This window comes from Theobroma umbraticum, unplaced genomic scaffold, assembly GCF_002168275.2.
Source record: "Theobroma umbraticum cultivar Fairchild unplaced genomic scaffold, ASM216827v3 scaffold_67.0, whole genome shotgun sequence".
NCBI lineage: Eukaryota > Viridiplantae > Streptophyta > Magnoliopsida > Malvales > Malvaceae > Theobroma > Theobroma umbraticum.
In genome coordinates, this window is record NW_018397262.1 from 5,023,444 (window position 1) to 5,045,129 (window position 21,686).

General features: G+C 32.0%; 3 protein-coding genes and 1 non-coding gene across 7 annotated transcripts in view; 1 reads left to right on the plus strand and 3 right to left on the minus strand.

The window, feature by feature from the left end:
• The window catches only part of IQD10 (IQ-domain 10), a 3,822-nt gene extending 3,407 nt beyond the window's left edge, over positions 1-415 (minus strand). Inside the window, exon 1 of one of the 3 annotated variants that reach the window (XM_021432581.2) lies at positions 335-415. The gene's annotated coding sequence lies outside the window, so the exon portion shown is untranslated. Of the gene's footprint in view, positions 1-112; positions 268-334 lie in introns of those variants that run through there. The other 2 variants (XM_021432582.2, XM_021432583.2) reach the window with 2 other exon arrangements.
• Positions 416-834: 419 nt separating this feature from the next.
• TRNAI-UAU (transfer RNA isoleucine (anticodon UAU)) lies at positions 835-908 on the minus strand. Its single transcript has one exon. It is a non-coding gene; the product is annotated as a tRNA-Ile (tRNA).
• Positions 909-4,827: 3,919 nt separating this feature from the next.
• On the plus strand, positions 4,828-8,166 carry LOC110419325 (uncharacterized). 2 transcript variants are annotated; one of them, XM_021432326.2, is made up of 6 exons: positions 4,828-5,202; positions 5,594-6,291; positions 6,408-6,521; positions 6,979-7,145; positions 7,351-7,558; positions 7,677-8,166. In XM_021432326.2, the coding sequence occupies exons 2-6, from the start codon at positions 5,614-5,616 to the stop codon at positions 7,854-7,856; spliced, it is 1,347 nt and encodes a 448-aa protein (XP_021288001.1). In that variant the 5' UTR covers positions 4,828-5,202; positions 5,594-5,613; the 3' UTR covers positions 7,857-8,166. The 2 variants fall into 2 exon arrangements, with proteins under 2 accessions (XP_021288001.1, XP_021288002.1); XM_021432327.2 differs by having other exon boundaries at positions 4,853-4,957.
• A 3,221-nt stretch (positions 8,167-11,387) lies between these two features.
• Positions 11,388-17,496, minus strand: LOC110419066 (sodium/calcium exchanger NCL). Its single transcript, XM_021431942.2, has 7 exons — positions 16,931-17,496; positions 15,110-15,295; positions 14,334-14,515; positions 12,707-12,852; positions 12,321-12,597; positions 11,938-12,246; positions 11,388-11,836 (listed from the first exon to the last, which is right to left on the minus strand). Exons 1-7 carry the CDS (start codon positions 17,316-17,318, stop codon positions 11,588-11,590), a joined length of 1,737 nt encoding a protein of 578 aa, XP_021287617.1. The 5' UTR covers positions 17,319-17,496; the 3' UTR covers positions 11,388-11,587.
• Between the last annotated feature and the right edge of the window lie 4,190 nt (positions 17,497-21,686).

Below are 21,686 nucleotides of genomic sequence, written 5' to 3' on the forward strand. Positions count from 1 at the left end.
CATAGAACAATGGGAATGTGAAGAATTGAGGAACTAAGTTCTAAGTATATGACAAATTTTCTGACTCATTAATCACAAAAAACAAAAAATATCGATCATCAGTGCAGATTACCAATGACATACAAGGCAATGAACATTCCCAGAGAGCTCTTTCCAGGGTTTATCAGAGCCAAATCAAACAAATGAATCAAGCAAACAAACCATTTCCCATTTGAAGCAATTCATGAAGGTATATAACTAAGTCATCCTTATTCTCTCATTCTTACTAAGATATAAATAAACGAGCACAGAAACAAGAAGACAAGAAAAGTGCAGATTATGGAAGCAAACAAACCAGGAATAAGGGACAATATTGGACTTGGCAGAGGGTTGTGGTGGTGGAAAAACAAGTTTTTATTGCAATGCAAGAAAAGCATAAATAGAAAAAAATGGGAAATTAATGTGCATGCATGGTTAGGGGTTCACTCTCTTGAACAGTACATCGAATGACATCCCAACCAAATTGACACAGCTGTTTGATCTTTTGGAGGATCAACAGTCAGTATCCTGGAGCAAAAAGTTACAAAGGAAAAGGACCAGGAGTTTCTCATGACACCAAGGTTAGGTAGTTTTTCCAATCAACAAGCTCTCTTTAGGATATAAAAACAAAATTGTCAGGGCCTGGTTGGCTGATTGCAGAAGCCATACATAATTTATGATCAGTTTGGTCTGGCTCATTTTCAGTATCTTTTTTCTCTCATCTCTAAGTCATATCCTTACAATTCACATACATGACTTGCAGTCATATCCTTTACAATTCACATACATGACTTGCGTGGATTAAAAATAAATTAATGGTCCCGGCGAGGCTCGAACTCGCGACCTTCGGCTCATAAGACCAACGCTCTAACCAACTGAGCTACGGGACCCTTGCTACCTATAATTCTTTATCAAAATATAGCTGGCTTACTATTCTAAATTACAAACTAAGGTATTTAATTTCAAGTTAAGGTCAATTCTAACAATATACTATTTGAGTAATTTGTGATCCTAATTAATAATTAGATTCTTTTTCATAGAATTTATTTGATAAAATTATAGTGATATTGCTATCTATGATATTTCACATTTAGTTATTGACTAGTATTTTGCCAAATACAATCATCATACTTGAGTTAAGTCATACTCAACCTTGTTAGTTATTATCTTGATATATGTTCAACTCATAATTTGGTATCATCCATAAAATATAGTCCACTAGATTCAATAATTAGTCTTCATTCTTTTCAAAGGGTTTTTCATTTTCTTATTACATATATATATATATATATATATATATATACACATATATCCATTGTTTGTCTATTTCATGAACATAGAAATGTGTTGATATCTCAAGTCAAATAAAAAAGGTTTTAGTCCAAGTTTCTGTAGCCCCTTTTTTCCCCAGCAAAAAGTACCTAGTTTTGAGTTCCCTTAACTTGCAAGGCTCATCAAAAGTAGCCCATCTCCAACATTCATCTAAGTTTTGGATTGATCCTACCTCTAGGTTGGATCAACTTCAATGAAGAAACACCTTTACAAATCACCTCCTTTACTTTCCAGTCATCCTTTAGCATTTGTATTTCTTTCCCTTTTCTTTCGGCAATTAATGATACGATTAATATTTGATACACTAACAGGATCAAATTATCAAATTTTAATATTTTATTAATAAAGTATTATTTTGAAGAAAATAAAAAGTTGATATGGTCTCAATACAGCACCAAATTTTAGTATTAATGTTTTATTTTTTAAAAATAATATCTAATTAATGAAATATTAAGATTTATTGTATAGAATAGTATCAAATATTTTCTCTTAAGGATAATCTTGGAGTCTAGGTGTGGAAACATTAGGTGAGCCCTGGGCCCTTTCCTTGCTGAAGATGCGACCATGACTCAACCTGACAGCCCACAATTTGGGTTATGATGAAACTTGCAGTGACAATTCTTATGCAAGAAAGATGGGTCAGAGAGGACAAATGGCTTCTTTGATAAATTCCTTTGATTGAGGCTTTGCCCAGAGCTTGCATGAACTAACAAATGAACAATTTCTGAATTTAGGTTTTATACAACTGAAACTCACTTTCTATGATTAATCTCTTTTCTAATTGTAGCTAGCCAAGGTTCTAGAGCCTGTATTGATACGTGTGTTACATTAAGCACTTCAGAAATGAAGTAGATAAAATATTTTCTAAAATCTTACATTAAGCAAGTAGAAGGGTTCTTGGATGACTTACATTAAGCAATTTTTTTAATAAATTAATAATAATAAAATTTTTTAAAAAATATGTGTATGTACTTATCTACATAACGAACACGTAATATATAATAAAACTCACAACCGACAAAGATTATGTATTATTGAGAAACTTCCATTTCTTTAAGTGGCCATGCGACAACGTTGATCTTGAGATATCATATTTTTGTCACTTATTACGAACTACATCAACTTGTTGTCCCCTAAACGCGATCCAACCTAGCTTATAACTTCATAATAAATGAATATATTTTTATTTCATTTATATATTTACTTTATTCGAATACTCCATTATTCAGGAATCAGTGTCAATTATATTGAATTTGAAAATAGTTTATATCCTAGGCTAATGAGGTCACTCTTGGAAGCTTGATTCCACGTGACATCACAAAGATTACACAACAATGTCATTAATTTCTCCAAGTTTAGTTTCAGAACTTTCATCAGATCGAATTCTAATTTCATTACAATAATCAGATTATAAGACCGGAGAGAGTTATTTATTTTTTTAATTTTTAAATACATGTGGTATTAAATTACATAATAAGTGATAATCATCATTTTTTTTTATAAATTAGTACCCAATCAATCTCAAGAGTTTAAACTCGATATTTCCGAATAATTTTTTTTTGTTTTAATCGTTGGAATAAGTTAAAAAAAAAAGAAATTGAAGATTCCCCACTCCCTTAAATACTTCAATGTCTTTAATACTCCAATGTTTTGATTAATTATAGTATGAAAATGTACTCGATAGGCCCACAAAATTAATGTACTTTTAAAGCTCAAGGGGGCCTAGACACCCTCTATTATTGTTGAAACTTTGAAGTCCTCAACTGATCACATACACTTTGCCATTTTTCCATCAAAAAGATAATAATGAATCCAGGAGAACTCATAGTTCATATACAAGCAACAACAAGAGAATAAACGAAAGAAAAACAGGAATGAAATATGCTGAAAGAGAATCTTACTGATAGATGCCCCAAATGGGGACCTTATATTTTGCATATCTAACAAGATCTTGGCATGTTGTATGACAAGAAGGATGGTGTCATGATCCATGGAAATAAGTGTTTCCACTATACCTCAAAGGATATGGTGGGATTGGTTTATTGAAGACAAAAATTTTGCTTTCTTTACAATAAGTTAGAGATGGTTTGTTGTGGCTAAGGTGGGTCCTAAATGGAAAGGTAGAGATAGGATTTGCTCATTGGCATAAACAGAAGGCAATAATAAAGAGGATTCAAGTTTCTATCTATATCTTGAATTCTCAACTTGTGAGAATTTGTCTATCTTTCTGTTGGCTTTCTCTTTCATTGAATGTAAAGTTTTCCCATTTTAGAAAAATTTTAACAATTTTGGGTTATAATAGAAGTCATTAATAAGGGATAAAGTTTTCCTTTATTAGTAAAAATTTCAAAATTTTTGGGTATAATAGAAGTTCCCTAACATGGGATAATTTTGGGTTAGGGTGATCATTTGATACATAAGTTGTTGGGTTACACCTTATAATGTTTAATTTGGAATTATATTTTCATATCTTTTGAGTGCCATGAGATATCAAACTTAATTTTTGTCATGAACAATTATACATAATATTGCATTATAAAGCATGAGTTTGATAAAAAGAAACATTGGCTTCATTGCTGTTTTATCCAATTAGTTTTAAATTATAAGACCCAATGTGAAGTTTCTTACCTGCAACTAATTAGATCCCCTATAAAAAAATTATTACATTAATCATGGTTAAAATTTGACAATTAATTTGAGTCATCAATTTCAATGCATTTTTTCATTTAGTTAAGAATATACATATATATATATATATGGATAAATAAATTCATTAATATGAATAAAAAAGAATCCCTTTACAGCATGGAACTGACATTTATAAAACTAGATATGTTCACATGAAAAACTCCAATTTTACTTATATTTTTAAGAAGATTTCCACTTCCTAAGCTAATTCCTTTGGTGTCATGGAGTGGGTGAGTCTAATTGTCCATTTGGTTGGTGGACCTCAAGAACCTAATCAAAACAAACCCCATCATTCAAACTAAGAAAATCTATGCCTAACTCAAGCTAAAGAAAAGCAATGGAAACCCAATTCCATCTTCACCTTTGTAATCCAAATGTCAACAACATCCTTTGTTAAGGAAAAAGGAAAAAAATTGAAAGATGGAAAAACAATTCCAAGCCCTCAAGCCATTTTGTAATTGTAAAAGAAAAAGTTTGATTCCTTTATTCAACTTTGATATGAATTATTGATTGGGGAATATACAAGTAATATGTTGACAGCCAAAACTCAGAGTATGTGCTAAGTGAAAATCCCCAAGTGGGCAAAGTACTTGAAAGGGAAGGGGGCAATGAATAGGTTGTGAATTCCATGCATGTGTTGGGGAACAAAGTAAGGGTCCCACAATTAGGTCCAAAAGTTGCAAAGCCAGCAGGAGATACTCCTCACAAAAAATGAAACAAACAAAGCTAAGGTGACATTGCCAAGTGACATTGGAACTTACCTTCTTTTAGGACTTGGCAAAACATAATTTGAGAGAGAGAGAGAGAGAAAGAAAGCTGAAAGAGAGGGAGAGGGAGAGGAAGAGAGGGTGTAGGAATGAAAAGAGGAAGAGTGGAGCGAGGATATGGGCGAGAAATGAGAGAGAAAAATATATTCATAGTAAGCTAAAGATTTGCATGGTTTTGAATTTAGAGAAAAGGAAAAGAGAAAAGAATGAATATACATAAAGGTTTTTAGTATATATTTTGCTTTTGATCTGATCTGTCTCTCAGACAGACTAGGCTTTTGAGAAAAAATCTGAAACCTCTCGGATATAGTGATCTTCCCTTTCCACTATTTTAGCTGAAAACTTGGCTAGGCTTTTGGGTTTGTTCTCTTGACTTCCAAAATCTGCGAGATTTTGGGTATCTTTTTTCTAAACTTTGTTGGTTCCTTCCTGCATACTTTCTCTAGATTTTCCACTTGTTATCCTTAATATTTTGATTTCAAAATCCTTGTTTCTTGATTTCAAAGATCTCTTCTTCTTCTTCTTCTTCTTCGTCTTCTTCTTCTCTCTCTGTCTCTCTCTCTCTCTCTCTCTCTCTCTCTAAATCTCTTTAAAAACAAGTGAGAACCACCAGCAGAAAGTGTTATATATAAATAGTAACATGCATGAGAACCAGGGGAGGGAATTCTTAACATCTTGTCCATGACAAGTTTTAGGATTTGGGTGTTTCTCTAAAGCTTTATATCTTGGGTTTTCTCTACAAATTTGTAGTTTGAAACTTTTGTGCCTGCGTGGGTGTGTGTGTGTAGATATATGGAAGGTCAGCAGAATGGCTCAAGAAGATCAATCCCAAAGGTGTAGCAATAGTAATACTAGCAGTGGTGGTGGGTTTGGAAACAGTGTTGGCAGATCTTCCAAAAAGCAAAAGCCTAAAAGGGTTCCGCAAAGAGGACTTGGTGTGGCACAGCTTGAGAAGATAAGACTAGAAGAACAACAAAAGAAAGATGCAGCGGTAGCTGCTGCAGCAGCGATTTTGCCATCACCATCATCATCTGTTATATCGCAACCAACTCATCATAAATCAGCATCCTATCTTTCTTTGCCAATCCCGAGTAATTTCCATCCTTCAAATCAATCTTCTTATTCTTCATCTTCTTCTTCAATTCCGTTTCGTGCTGATCTTTCACCACCAAATTCAATCTTTAGGCCACCTTTGTCTGTTCAAAATGCTGATGTTGTCAGTGCAAACACTGTTCCATTGACCACTGGTTCTCCTCCAGGGTGGCATCCTGGAGGAGGAGTAGTACTTCCACGAAATGGCAGTGTTAATAGTGGTCATAAATTGTGGAGTTCTTGTGAGTATAACATTGAAAGGGAGTATTCTGGGTTGGATCCAGGATTGGCTTTCAGGGCAAATTTGAGTTTGCCTTATGAATCTGAACCCATCTGGCCTCCGCATGGTTTGATGCAAAGGGCACAACCATTTCAACAACCTTCTTCTTCAATGGTAGGAAATTGATATTCTGTTCTAAAAATTGGTTTCTTTTGTTTCTCGGAAAATGTTTTCCTTTCTGCTGTTGTAGAGAATTATGGTGAATTAATGGATTTTTCCTTTTTATGCAGGTGAATTTGTCGTCAAGAACTTCATCAACATCCGTACTGAATTATCAGATGGAGCCCCCTTCAAACCAAAGCTATTATGGAAATTGTACACCTTTATTGCCTGAAGAGGAGAAGGTATATGTTCAAATTTCCTTTCAAAATCTTCAATCATATATAGCCTCTTATCAATCCAATGGTAAATTCGAGTTTAAAATATCCCTTTCAATTTGTTTTAGTATATGATTTTAGCTTGGGAAATTCATGTGATTACTTCTGGTGATTTTTAGGTTGAATTTTACACCATTTTCCCTCTTTTTTTTTTTTTTTTGTCTTTTTTGAAATGTAGACGCCTCTAAACATCACTTTTCATAGTGAGAAAATTGACTACTCCACATTCAAAAGCAAAAAGGAAAAAAAAAACTTGATTTAGCAGTTAAACAAGAGATGAATAAAGAATTAGGTTTCCTTTCATTTTCGTTCTTTTTTAGAAATCTTGGGAATGCAGCATTCTTTCTCTTTTAGACCTTGATGTCATGTAATTGTAACTAGGTTGCTTTTTTGTGCTTGTGAATTTGGTTACAATAAACTGCAGATGGTTGGCATGAAGAGATCATATCCCTTCTCTCTGGACAATGCTCCAGGCCCCCCTCTCCACAGCAAATATCCTCCCATTGTTCATCCCATCCATGGACACGTTGAAGCTGCTTCAAGTAGCAACGGTAGCACATTCAATTTCGAACCCGGCACCCCAAATTTCAGGTTTGATCTTAATTTTCCATCTCTTATACGTAATGAAAATTGGGGTCTAATAAGATTTGATTCCAGACTTCTCCTTATACCTCCTCATACTAAAAAACAAACCTCTAATTTGATCCTAAGTGAGTTCCACCATCTACGGTCTGGGGAGTCTAGAAGCGTACTAAGATTGGACAGTATCGTTACGTTTTTCTTGCATCATTTTCAGGGAAGGGCCCTCATGCTCAACCTCGAACTTTGAGTCAAAGTCCAAGAAGAGTATCAGACAGAATGGTACCTTGGATGGAGATTTCCTCACATTAGCCCCTCCCACCACAACTACTTCAATGTGTTCAAGCTCAAAATTCAAGCACCTTCCACCCAGTTTAATCTATTACAATTGTGCATTTCCCGACCTCGGGTCATTAGCTCATCAGGTGAGCTTAAACAACAATCTCTCCATCTCCATTTCCGTTGAACTTTATGCTGTTGCTTGATCATTCTTCTTCTTCTTCTTCTTCAATATGCTTATATAATTTCGTAAATGTATTAAAGGGAAGCTTGGAAGATTCAATCATCCGTCAAGGAGGTAGCGGATTAGGTCAGTATCGACCTTACTATTGCTTCTTTCCACCAGCTGCAATGGTGCAAATTGACCGAGCAACTACAATAACCATGGCCAATTGTAATGGTGGAGAAGTAGGAGGACATGTTGATCTCAATTTGAAGCTATAAAATCTCTTGTGCCTATTACTTTTGTATCTTTAGGGGGGCCAAGTTTCTGTTTCCATGAGAACATACCTAGAATCTCATTTTTCTTTCATTTGACTATATCTTAACACATAACCCCCCTGTATGATATGATTGAGCATGAAAAAAAAAAATTCAAATCTTAGACTTTGAGTTATCGAGTTACTGGTTCAAAAGTTGTATACTCTCAACAAGAATTGAATTCCCCATTCATCATAGTATTTTGTATAAATATTTCTTGTGATGATCCGTTTATCATGCGGACTGTTGAATAAGAAATTATTAAGTTGACACATGTTCTTATCATTCATGAACAGATGACAAGGGGAAAGATATGGTGTTACATCTTTGGTGAAGTTCGTAAAAGAAAAATCTTTGATGGAGTTGAAACAAAGGGCATTGTTATGCCTAGTTGCTAGCATTGCTCATGGGGGTTTATGAGGGAATTCCCAATTTCTCCAATTCTTTGTTGTTGCTTTGGTTGGTGAATGGGTCAGGGTACTTGATTGGTAACAAACTATTGCATGTGGGATTTGTGGGGATCTGATTATGCTTTGTCTTGTCTTTGGGAAGATGGGCCCCTCCAATGTGACCCTTCATTATTGTTGCAGATTGGTGACGTCTGCGATGGTCCACACTGGATTGCAGAGATAAATAGAAAAAAAAAATGTATAAAACCATTTTCATAGAGAAAAAATTTTGCTTCATAAAGGCAAATTTGCAATCCACACCCCAATAGTCCAATGATCCTCATTTAGTGTGTGAACGGGAAAAAAGCATTGATTTTCTGATCTTTCGAGTAGTTAATTTTAGTAAAAAAATATTTAAAAGTAGTAATTAATAAATTTATATTAATTAAGATCCGTGATAGAGTAAATTCATGAAATTTTTTATTATAATTCTGCATATGTCTATTAATATTCAAAATGAATTATTTATCTACAAGAATATTTTTTAATAGACATATAAGTTCGACGGATAATGAACTAATGTTTTTGTTAGTTTGATAACATGATCATATTTTTAAAATAATTTTACTTTTTATTAATTTAAAAAATTACTTCTATATAAAATATAATTTTTTTTATTTTTACAATTTCTTTCTCTCTCTACCCAATCATTCTCTCTCCTTCTCTCACTAAATTTTCTTCATGACAGATGACATGACAAGTATCAATTAGACATACTCCGACCGAATTTGACTAGGGAATGCCAAATTGGATATTCTCCGATTAGATTTACCGTGAAAACACCGGATTTGGTACTTTTTAGGCAAATCCAGTCATGAGAATCCTAGATCAGGTACTCCCATAATCAAATTTGATCAAGGAGAACCAAATCTAGCATTCTTGCGATATTGGTTAGATTTGGCCGCAAGGTGGTCGATTAGCCTAAGAGAAAAGAGTGAAGAAAGAAGAAAAGTGGAGAAAGAAGATATTTCACGTTTACCCGTTTGGAGCATATGGTTTATTTCAAATAGATCGATAATTCATGTTTTTATATTTTAGACGTGTTAAACACGATTAGATACCAAACATGTAAAGGTTAAACACGAACATGACACGAATAATATTTATGTCTTAAATCTAAAATATATAAATATATACGTTTAATAATAATATAACACAACATAACACAATTAATACGTTTATTTTACCTATCAATGTACGATAGGACATGATTAATAATACGATTAATACGTTTAACACGATTAAATAAAAATATTTATAATTAAATATAATTTTATTATTTAAATTTAAAATTAATAATTATAAAAACAATTATAACAAAACGAAATAATTATAACATCAAATATAAATGAAAATAATTATTAAAATAGTCGTTGATTATTAATTTTTAACATATTGATAAAGGTATAACATATACACGTTTAAACACAATAACATGATTAATTAAACGTATTTAAATGTGTTTTAAACATGTTATTCATGTTTGACATATTAAGACACGAAAATTTTTATATCTTAAACGTGTCAAATATGATTAAATATGAAACACGTTAAGGTTAAGTTCAAACTTGTTTAATCCAGTGTCTTTTTATATTGTGTTAACGTATTGTATCCAAAATTATCAGATCTAATTTCAAATATTAATGCATGTGAAATTATGATCAAAACTTAAATAAATCAAGATATTTTATTCTTAAATTTAAATAAAGTTACTAGGTGATTTCATGTGAAGTTAAACTCAAATTTGGTATGACTTTGAATATCTCGGAGTTCCAAAATCCAAACTAATTTTCTAAATTAATGTATTAATATGTACCGAAGAGTGTTCATGCTAATAGGAAAGTGATGAAGTAAGACAAGTATTAATGTTACCAACAAACCAAGGCCCTGCAAGATTTGGGTTAAATTGGTGTTCGTGTTCTTGTATTAGGCCTTCAATGTGGCAGCAAGTCAAGTCATAACAATGAATACATTACATCAATGGTTTAGGCCCCTGAATGCCAAATTTAATTACACGAAGACTAGCTTTTTGAAGTCAACATTACAAAGACTTCTAGTGTAGTTAAAAGATAAGGAGAGGCAGTGGTTTCCAGTGCAGCTCTTCTCTCTGCAATATGCAGTTCTCTAGCTTCATAGATTGTTTTCCTTTGATTCCGTGTTTCTGGCATGATCAGCCTCAGCCATCCAAAAAAAAAAAAAACCCGAAGAGCTTTAACTTGCATGATCTTCTTCTTCTTCTCCCATTTCTTGATGTTAATGTTAATTCTTTTTCTCTTCCAGATCTGATGAGAGTAGTGCAGTTTGGACCAGGAAGCAGCATGAGTGAGACCATAGGCACCTGATGTTGTTTGAATTCCAGGTACGAATTTACACTGAATTGTAGTTTCCATAGTAACATCTGCTGCCCTCCATGAACAGATGAACAGAAAAACCATATTCTTATCTAAAGGAAAACAAGACTAGAGTAACCCAAAATTTTTTGCCTTCTTAAACCCAAAATTTTTTGAGCAAATACAAAACTTTTGAAAGATTATATACAAAATTGTGATTTATTTTGGATGATAGAATGCGTTATATTATTTTTATATAGACCAATTACGTTGTAATTGGTTTCACATTTCAATTATTTGTTACTTTAGTGTGAATGGGTGCAAGCTGTGTGGTTTGGCACTGGTCTAGGATAAAAAGTTGATCAAAGGGCAATTACAACCTTTGATCAGTGGTTGAGAAAAGTCCTAGATAAGGAACAAGTGACCGGCAAAGAGAAGATATTGTTAGCTACAACTGTGCCTTTCACTTGTTGGAATATTTGGAAAGCTAGTTGTGTAGTTCAGTATAAATGGGAAACCTCCTGATGCTTTGCTGACACTAATAAAAGTTCGAAGAGCAGTGGGTGAATATGTAGAGGTAATCATGCAGAAGATAGCAGAGGGAATTGCAGAGGAAAAATCAGAGGTGGTAGACAATTGGTAAGGTCTTGAACGAGGTTGGGTTAAAGTTGACATTGATGGTGCTTCTACCATGTGATTTTTCTCTACCAAAAAACTAAAGAAAAAAACTGTGGTCATTAGGTAAACTGAGGAACATTGACAAACACATCACTAGTTCATCAAAATAATATTCCGAAATAGTCTCTCTGATATGCAATGTCAAAGGAAGTGTCTCCCAGTAGTTTATACATTGGGGAAAACCATAAAGCTGGGGACAAACAGCTTACCTCCTACACTAGTCACCACATTCATGAACCTATGACCAACCGAAGACATAATCAAGAACATAAACAAGCGCCAAAGAAAATGGATAAAGGAGGTACGCAACCAAACATGTCCAAAGCGGGAAAGTAGTGCGGAAACTGGCAAAGGCACCCATCACGATGCAAACAATAAGAATAACTAGCACTTCAGATGAGAAGTCCCATGTCAAACCCCTGATGTAAACAAGTGCCAAGAAAACTGACAGGCAGAGGACGTTATTCATGGTTACTGCCCCATAAAGCTGCATCAAGAAACTTGGAGATGAGAATTTATATACTAGCTAGATAATCAGTCGGATGCTTATCAACATTACTCAGCAAACAGGAGTAACAAGAAACAAACCTCAGAAAATGTTAATGATGCAGTCCTCTTCTTCTTGCGGCTAGCAAAGATAATGGCTGATACAGCTTCGCTAGAGTTGGTAGCCAATGGCAATGCGATGAATGAGATGAAGAAAGATGGAATACTTGTTGCATCAGAAAAATTATCAACTGCGTCTACCAGTGGATCTGCGAATGCAGCTGCAATAAGGGTACCCAGCAGTAACATTAGTACTGCTTTTAAGGAGGTCCATCCAGGGTTTTCAACACCCTCAACAACCTCATCACTTTGTTCCTCCGACCCCAATAAATCATGTTCTCTCTTGGTTTGCTGCACAATAATCCATAAAAGTCAGCCTGTGTAAGTTATATAATCTCTAGAGAAGTCATCAATGCTCAACATACCTGGTGAAAATGATCAATAAACTTAAAGGTTCCATTATTAGGTTCAAGATAAGTACCACCAGTTCGCTTTGCCTCAATAATCCATTTTTCAATACCTCTTACAAACTCCTCCTCTTGAACAAGAGAGTCAAGGGAGGTATCGAAATCTGCCATCACTTTTCTCACAGCATCATCCTTATCCAAGTCTATCTCTTCAAAACGGATTCCAATAATAAATGCTTTCAGCTCAGAAGTTGAAAGACTACCATCATGATTCTCGTCGATTGTCCCAAACAACCTGCCAGATGTTGTTTAGAGAGTAGCAAATGTTAGAATACTTGAAAAGTGGCAAAGAAACACCAGCAGAAGAAGCAAGTTTTTCTTGATTGTCAAAATTCAAAACTGACTTTCTTATAATATCTGTATTGGGATCACCGTTGTCATCAAGAAGTTTTCCTAAAGCAGTCTTTTTCAAGTGTCTTAAGATTCCTGATATGACATGTTTATGCTTTGCAAAAGCAAGTCGCCTTCTCTGTATCCAAGGCTGAAAGACCTGCAAAATATAATATATATATATACACACATCAAAAGAAAGGCGGCTATCGGAAGAACAAACATTTCATGAAGCTAATATCAATAAATTTAAAGAAAAAGGTCAGCTGATTATTCAGGACAGTATTAGACAGAACAACCACACTTTACTATTAGAAGATTCCAAACCTCACATTCAACATCTAGACAACTAAAGACATGCAATGAAAAGTCTACAGCTCGGCAGACATAAGACTTCCCTACCCGATAAACACATTTCAACCATGCAATAAGACATAATTTTCAGATTTTATTTTCTTGTTCATGACTGGGTTTGTCATTGATGAAAAATTGAGATTCCATAATCATTACGAATAAATTTCTTTAACAACATAAGGAACAATTTGACAGTTATAATGCAAACAACTTTAAAAGAACTAAGTGACTACCCAATAATGTAATTCTAAAGCAATTTGGACTCAGATTTTCTGTTGAATTGCTTCTATCCATGGATTTTGGGTTCATAATAGCAGAAAATATACTAGTCATGGTAAAATATTAACTACATAGATTAACCAATACAGCATATTCAAACCTTTAATGAATAAAGCTAGAGGGAATGTCAGGTCTGGGTAGACAAAAGTCAACTATTTTAAGTTCCATTTACTTTTTGCGAGGTTATAGCTTTCAAGCAGAATGTTTAGAAGAACTCAAATGGTGTAACAGTAGCTAGCTGGCTGCTGCATTCTTAAGCTCAGATTAACCAAAAGGAAATACTATACCCACCACCACAGTGAGAATCCTCATACAAAAATACTAGCAGCTAAATTGGTTCACTAAAATAAAGGTAAAATGGAATCTCTATACACTGATTACTGGTAACTGCAATCTCTACACACTGATTACCACGAGAATATGAAGCTCCTATTGCAACATCTCCATTTGTCCTTCCAAATTGCTGCTAAGCAGCACCCAAAGAATTTTTCCATCAAGAAACCAGAACACATCCATCTCACAGCCACAAAAAAACAAACCATCTTGCCAGTAGACAACTGACAGCGATTTAACAGCATTCCACTTTAGAAAACTACATTTCCTCCAACCTAGTTATTCCGAATGGATATGCTCTAATCAATTGAAACTCCCTGTCTCCATTGTGCAGTAGACGTCTATCATGAATTCATGATCCAAGATTTACCAATAACCTTAACCGTGATTTGGTCTAAACAATTACTCAAAAGCTTAAGTTGTAAAGTTGCAAGGTAAAGAATGCAGGTTGTGCTTTTCCAGGTAGTCCAATGAAATAAGAAAATAATTCATTTTCACACATTATTTACGTATAGTTCACTTCCACTAACATTTACAATAAAGTTGTAAAGATAGCTTTCTTTTTTTGGGCTATAAGTTGTAAAGATAGTTTAATAAATTGTTAAAATAATATTTAAAGGAAAAAAAATAATGGAACACATGATGATCGAAATCCTTTGTGGAAAATATTATTACCTGATAAAGGCAATAAGAAACCAACATTGAGAGCGATACAATAAGTGCAATCAAAACTGCTAAGTGTCTTCCTGAAGTTGAACTGAGAATTTGTGGTATTTGAACAATAATGAATGGGATAACCGAGATAGCCATTATACTTGCAGCATAGCAAGTCCAAATATCAGTACTGACACCAGTCTCTGCAAAATTGGGCAAACATTTGATTAGGGGCAACTAGGAAAAGACAAAAAGAGAGAAAAAGAAAAGCTTATCGATTAGGGATCGACCTAAAAAATATAATCACATCTTAAAGTACTAGTTCAAGCTAAGGTACCACATGTAGTCATGTAGCCATCACTGAAGATTAGACTCATCCCCAGTACTCCAGCCCAAGTTCTGAAGTTATTTTGACTACAATGGAAACTTCAGACCTTAAAAGAAAGCATCTCTTTCCCAGTTAATAATTTAAGATTATGAAGATATAGCATGACAAGCTTATTGCTAACAGATGTTCACCAAGGAAGAGGAAAAAAACAACATACTTTACATAATAATACATAGTAATAGAAAAAGCCACCATGATACTAGAACTGACTACAGTACAAGGGCATATGTCCATTTTCAAGGTTTTCCTCTTGCAGCAGTTTTCACTATTAAATCCAAGGGAAGTTTCAACAGAGCAAAAGTTGAGAACTCAGTCATATGTTCTTGGCCACTGCATAATACTTGGTAAAACAACTCGTCAACCCCTCATAGCTAACTAACTAAGCATAATGTTGAGAAGAGTCGCACACCTGTTAGGCTAAATCCTTTTGTAATTGTTCCATCCACTGCAACTGAATCACGAAGATCACACCTGCCAACAACAACACAGGATCCCCATATCACGGTGAGAAGCATGACAGTTGACCCAGCTAGCAGCCCCATCCCGACAGAGACCTGACTTTGAGCAGTTTCTGTGGTTCCAGAAAGTCCAGATACTGGGAAGAAAAAAAAAACCAATTAAATGTATTCTAGACGTAAAACCATAACCATTAAGGACATGAGGCCATATGGTATGGCATGATAACTTCCAAACATTGCACATGTGTACAAATGCAATCAGAACAAAAGAGAAGGGGAGAAAACAAAATAAATTCATATATATTATTTTAAAAAAAGCATATTATATTTCTATAAGATAAACCATTACAATGAAAACCTTCAATAGAAAAGTAAAAGTATTTCAGCTAAAATTCTGCAATTCATATATTATTAAGAACTTGAAATCATTTAGCTGTGAGAAGAATGAAGGAGTTAAAATTTTCCAGCATCCACTCTACAAGTTTGAAGTTGAACTGACAAAAGTCCACAAACAAGCTCAATTTTAGACTTAGATCATCATGATCAAGATATGGACCAAAATGGGCGGTAAAGTTATAAATTTTCAGCAAGCTCTCAGAATAGAAGAAGCACGCACAAACTATCAAACACTCCCGATGTGTCTAACTCCTGGAAATTACAGAACCATTGGAATTTGAGGACAACGAAATTGTTTTTTTTTTTATGTAAATTCATATTAAAAAAGTCATATAGTATTTATATTGCTGGATAAACCATTACAAAGAAAATTTTCATTAGAAAAGTAAATGTCTTTCATGCAAAGTTTTGTAATTCAAATACTATTTAGAACTTTGAATCATTAGTTTTGAGAAGAATGAAGCACTTATAACTTTTTTTCCAGCATCCTCTATGCAAGTCTAAAGTTGAATTTGCTCAAGTTCATACAAGCCCAACTAATTAAATGAGTAGCAAATCTTTCATGTTTCAGCTGAAGTGTCTTCAAATAGCAAAAGCCCATATATAGCCATCAAAAACTCCTTTAAGTTTCTGATTTCCTACAAATTACCAAGCACAAAAAACAAGGAACTTGTTGGAGCTTATTTCAGATCCCACTGCTATCTTTTTCTAATAAAACCCAATCTTTAGTAGAGTCAAAGAAATTCGCTAAAAGTCCCTTGTAATAGACATTTGGCAATGGCAGGGGATACACTGAACAACAATAATTGATTCTTTCCACTCAGACCCATATGCAAAAAGTTTAGATACAAGATCCAAAAACAGAAATTTATAAATAATGCATAAACGCAAAAACAATAATAATAAAAACAAAGTCACCCAAAGAAACCAGCATATTCCAATAAAAAAGCACATAACTGTACAAAAAGGGAAAATAAAAATGAAGTTACATACTATAGTACAAAATGAACAAACGAAGAAAAGAATCAAACTTTCCAAGAAGAATAATAATTCAAATAAAAACAAATAAATTCCCAAACACTGTAGACGGTAAACCAGAAATTCAACCCTGTAATCCCCAAAAAGAATAAGTATACTAATCCCGCACTTGGCTAATTAAGATCTAAATTTGCAATTTCCTTCTTATATGAAAATGACAAGATCTAAACTTTTCAAGTTTCCGACCTTTCTAATCCATTTTCTGATCAACCAAACAGTGGATAACTAAAACTTAATTTTCTCTTCATAAAACAGAGCATTAACCCATAATCTCACCGACCAAACAACGCAATAGAAAAAATTGCAAAAAAAGAAAAAGAAAGAACTAAAAAAGTTACCAAGAATAAGCATTGCATCGGGCAGAGCTCCAAGGATAGGCAAGAACAATCCTCCGACAATCCCGGGACCGAGGATCTCAAGCAAAAGCTCACTTCCACTGGACAAGTAAGTAGCAGCTAAAAACATAAGGTACCCATAAACAATGATCAAAAACAAGTTCCCAAGCGCCGTGGTGGTGCAGGGTAAGAACCCATACGTCTGCTCACAGGATTCCTCCGCCGAAGCCAGCGGCTTGAGGAGGAGGTAAGGTGGGTTTTTAACAGTGGAGATTCCATCCCATACGAGATCAGTTGGGGATGGAAGGTCGGTAATGAAGCGGGCTTGAGCTTGGAAACAAGACAAACCAAAGAGGAAGAAGAACAGGATTAAGAAATGTCTAGGAACCATGTTTTTTTCTTTTTCTGGGAAATTCTTACAACATGGGAAAAGCTTTTGGAAAAGTTAAAATGGGAAATCCAAGAATTTTATAGATATATAGAAGTGGAGATCGATGGGATGCAGGGAGGAGTGAAGCAGTGTTCGAACCGCGTATAATGAAGAATTTACACTGAGGTAGATGGGACAGCGAAGGAAAAGGGCATTTATTTATTTTATTTAAAGTTTTGGTTAAGTATGAATGAATTTATTTATTTATTTAATTTTCTTTTCCAGTTTTGTCCTTACAATTTTTAGTTAATTACTATTCATAGTATAGGTGGGGTCCGTACATTATCAAATTGTGGATTTTGCTTTGATCGAGTATTGTTTAAAATTTGGATTATTGTCTTTTATATAGTTAACGCCATAAATCATAATTTATTAATGAAAATTTTTAAAATTTTTGTCATTAATGGATTGTAAAATAGTTTATAAAATGTTCATGATGGTATTTTTATGATTAAAATTTAACATTCTAACTTAATGTGTTTCGATACTTGAGTATTGAAAATAAAAATAGGGTTAATACAATATGAAGAAAGTTATTATTTTTTATTCTTAAATTTGAGAAATATTTTGTCTTGGTGTATGATATTTTGAGGTAAATGATATAAAGTAATGTATTTTTTTTCATCTTATCTTATCCTATAAAATCTTAAGAGTTCTCAAAATAAAATAACATAGAACAAAATAGATATTATATAGGAATAAAATAAAATAAAAATGTTATTATGTAATTTAATTGACGAAATGTAATAAGATAGAAATAAGTATTATAACTTATTATAATATTTAATTAATAAAAATAATATTAGAATAACAAATGAATAGGTGGTAAAAAAAAATCTTATTTATTATAATATATAATTAATTATTTTTATTTTATTTTAAAATATTAATAATTTATAGTTTATTTAAGATATTAATAATTAATAATTTAAATATTAACATTTTAAAAATTAATATTTTATTTATAATCTAATCATTAAAAATTAAAATATTAATATTTTTCTTGCAATTTAAATAATATTACCATTAAAATATTAACAATTTTAATAAAGTTTCAAATTTAAAATATTAATTTTTATAATATATAATTAGCAATTAAAATGTTTTATTATAGTAAGATTTATTTTTTTAAAAATTGAAAATTTAGAAATTTATTTATTAAAATATTAGTATAATTTTTTTAATTTTTTAATCTATTTTCATTTTTAATTTATATTTTAATTAAAAATTTAAAATATTAATAATATAATAAGTTAAACATTAATATTTTAAAATATTATTATTTATTTATAATTTAAACATTATTATGATTAAAATATTAAGATTTTAATAATTTTAAAATTTTTAATAAAAGGCACATTAGTCTTATCAAATTTAGAGACTGAGATTAGTTAAAGCTTTGTTTTAAGAAGATTTTGAAAGTTAGCTATTTGAAGAAAATAATTATTCTTTGAATAATATGTTAACCAAATAAGGGAATAAAGTTTTCCTCCGTACCAAACATGTCGCTAATTAGTCAATTTAAAAATTGAAAAAGCGTAAGAAAATCTCCATCTTATCCAATTGGCTACGCAGAGGTCGTGATCCAAACCATGGAGAGCGACAGAGCCAATGAGGTGTGCGTGGTGGAGCCATGGGCCATGGAGGAGTGCTACAATATTTTTTCATGAAAAATATTTGAAAATTATATATGAAATTAAATTTAAAATATTTGATATAAAGAAGATACGATTGGGCAGCTAGATACCATTATTGTAATGTGTTAAAAAAAGGGGTGACTAGTGAGGCTTTTAATGTGAAACCAACAAAATATTGTGCTAGTCATTAATTTCTCTTTATTAGTATTCAAATGGCTAATCAACATAACCATTAGGTAATCTACAACTCTAAGTACTAGAGATGACATGAACTTTAAGTCCTTTCATGCCTTTAAAAATATATATATATTACTTAGGATAGAATATAAATTCTTCATTATGTTAATGAATGATTTTAGGCCACTTGACATGTAACCAATTAAATCCCCTTCTTCAATTTTTTTTTCATCTTTGTGTTAGAGAATGAAATGTATTTTTTTTGTTGGAAAATATGGAAAAAATGGATTTAAAATAAATTAATCTTCTAAATTTAGAATTACAATCTCAAATTAGACTAGATATGGTCTTAATCGTTACAAAATCTCAAAATCTGTAGATATTGTATTCAAATCATATTATGTACAAATAACATTTATTCCAATTTGATTGATTTTTGTTTGAGTTACCATGCATTGAAATAAAACTTTTTGTAAAAGTAATGTTTTAATTGGAATTCTCCATTTGAGTTTATAAAATTGTTAAGAATAATATTTTAAAAGGTTTTTAAATTATTTAAAAAAATTTAAATAAGTTTTTATATTTTTATTGCGTTCAATCAAGTCTTTATATTTTTATTATGTTCAATCAAGCCTTTATATTTTTATTTTTGAACAAAATAAAATTTTATACTTTTATTTTGAATCAAATAAGTCTTTATGATAAATAATTGACTTTATCAAAATATCATTTGTTATTTTATGTTATGTGATACTAACGTAACATATTAATATATTATAATTGATAATGATGTGACATGCTAAATTGATGATAACATGCAATATTAATTGGATATGATAATATGATCGTAAAATATTTTTACTTTTCACATCAGTGTTATATCATGTCAGTATCATATAGATATAATATGACAATTTATATTTTAACAAATAATAATTAGTCAATTATTAGTTATAAGATTTTATTTAATCAAAAATAAAAATATAAAAACTTGATTAAATGAAATAAAAAAATTTAGAGGTGTTTTTTGAGTATTGTATCAAATTATTAACATTTGAACATGGTAACCCAGGAAGAAATATCTAATTAATTTGAGCACATGGTAATTAACCTAGTGTATAGTGGGGGGAGATATTGGTGGATAAAGTTGGCCACCTTAGAACTAAAGTTGCAATAGGAAATAATTAAACAAAGTAAAGCAAAGCTTGTGATATAAACTTAAGAAACCGCAATAGGAACAGAAGAATAAAAGAAAGGACATTTAGAATGATTACTTTGCTGATCATTTAGTGATAAAAAAGTATGATGATGAGTATGATTGGAATCTCCTCTTTTTTAATTATAAAAAAAATACGATGAGGTGACACAATTAAATCTTGTTTTTTAGTGAATGTTCAACAACTTACAATCATAAGGATTTTTCTTGTCTCTTCGTACAATTTAAACTTTATTTGGATTTATTTTTCCTGTAGGGGAACAAGGGGAAAATTCATTCTCAATTCTCATCATTGAATTCTGCCTCTAATATATTCTTTGGATGAGAACATCAAATTTGCAATAGAATAATCTCTTTTTGTGTTAATTTCCCACTTCTTGTTTAGTCAAAATAAGTGACAAAAAAATACATCATTCAATTTGATAATTTCCAAATTCAAGTACCCATTGAAAGAACAAAAAACAAAAAAACCAAAAATTACTTTTGCTTGTAAAATGCTTAGAAATTGGCAGTAAAATGTTGTTAGTCACATGCTAACTAATGGTCCACTCTAATTTTTTTTCCCTATTCATCATAAATGTATATGTGTGTAAAATATCATTGACGGAATCTATTTTATCGATGATTATTTATTAGTAATTATTAATAAATAGTTGATAAAATACGACTACTTGATGATTGATATTTGATTAATTGAATTTTAATAAATTTTACTATTGAACATGTTTAATCAAACATAATTTTTTTTATAAAAGATAAAGTTAATAGAAATTTAAAAATTAATTCTAATCTCATAAACAAAACTTAAAAATAAAAAAAATATTGTATAAATTAACATGTCCTCACATTAGAGATGGGTTTTATAAATTATGATCATTATAAAGCTTCATACAAATAATTTAATTATATAAATTATTATGGCCACTTTTGTCATTGCCATTTAGGGAAATATGTGCAAAGTTAGGGGTAAAGTAATACGTAAAGTTTGACAAAAGAAGAAAGACAGAGATGAACAGGTCGGCAGGATCAACATTGAATTCCACTTGTATCTTTTGCTGTCCTTTATTTCTGGGGTTCAGATTTATTTAATGAGCCATGACGTGGGGTTACCGTCGGTTGTGGGACACGCGGAGACAGGTTAAGTGGGGGGCCTACGGCTTTGACCTGCATGAACTTTCGGCATTTCCACTGCTTAACTAAGGCTTCCGTTATGTGGATGAGGACAATTACGTGGATAATATAGACAGTGCGAATTTTGAAATCATAAGTTTATACGGGAGATGATTAAAAAATTACATA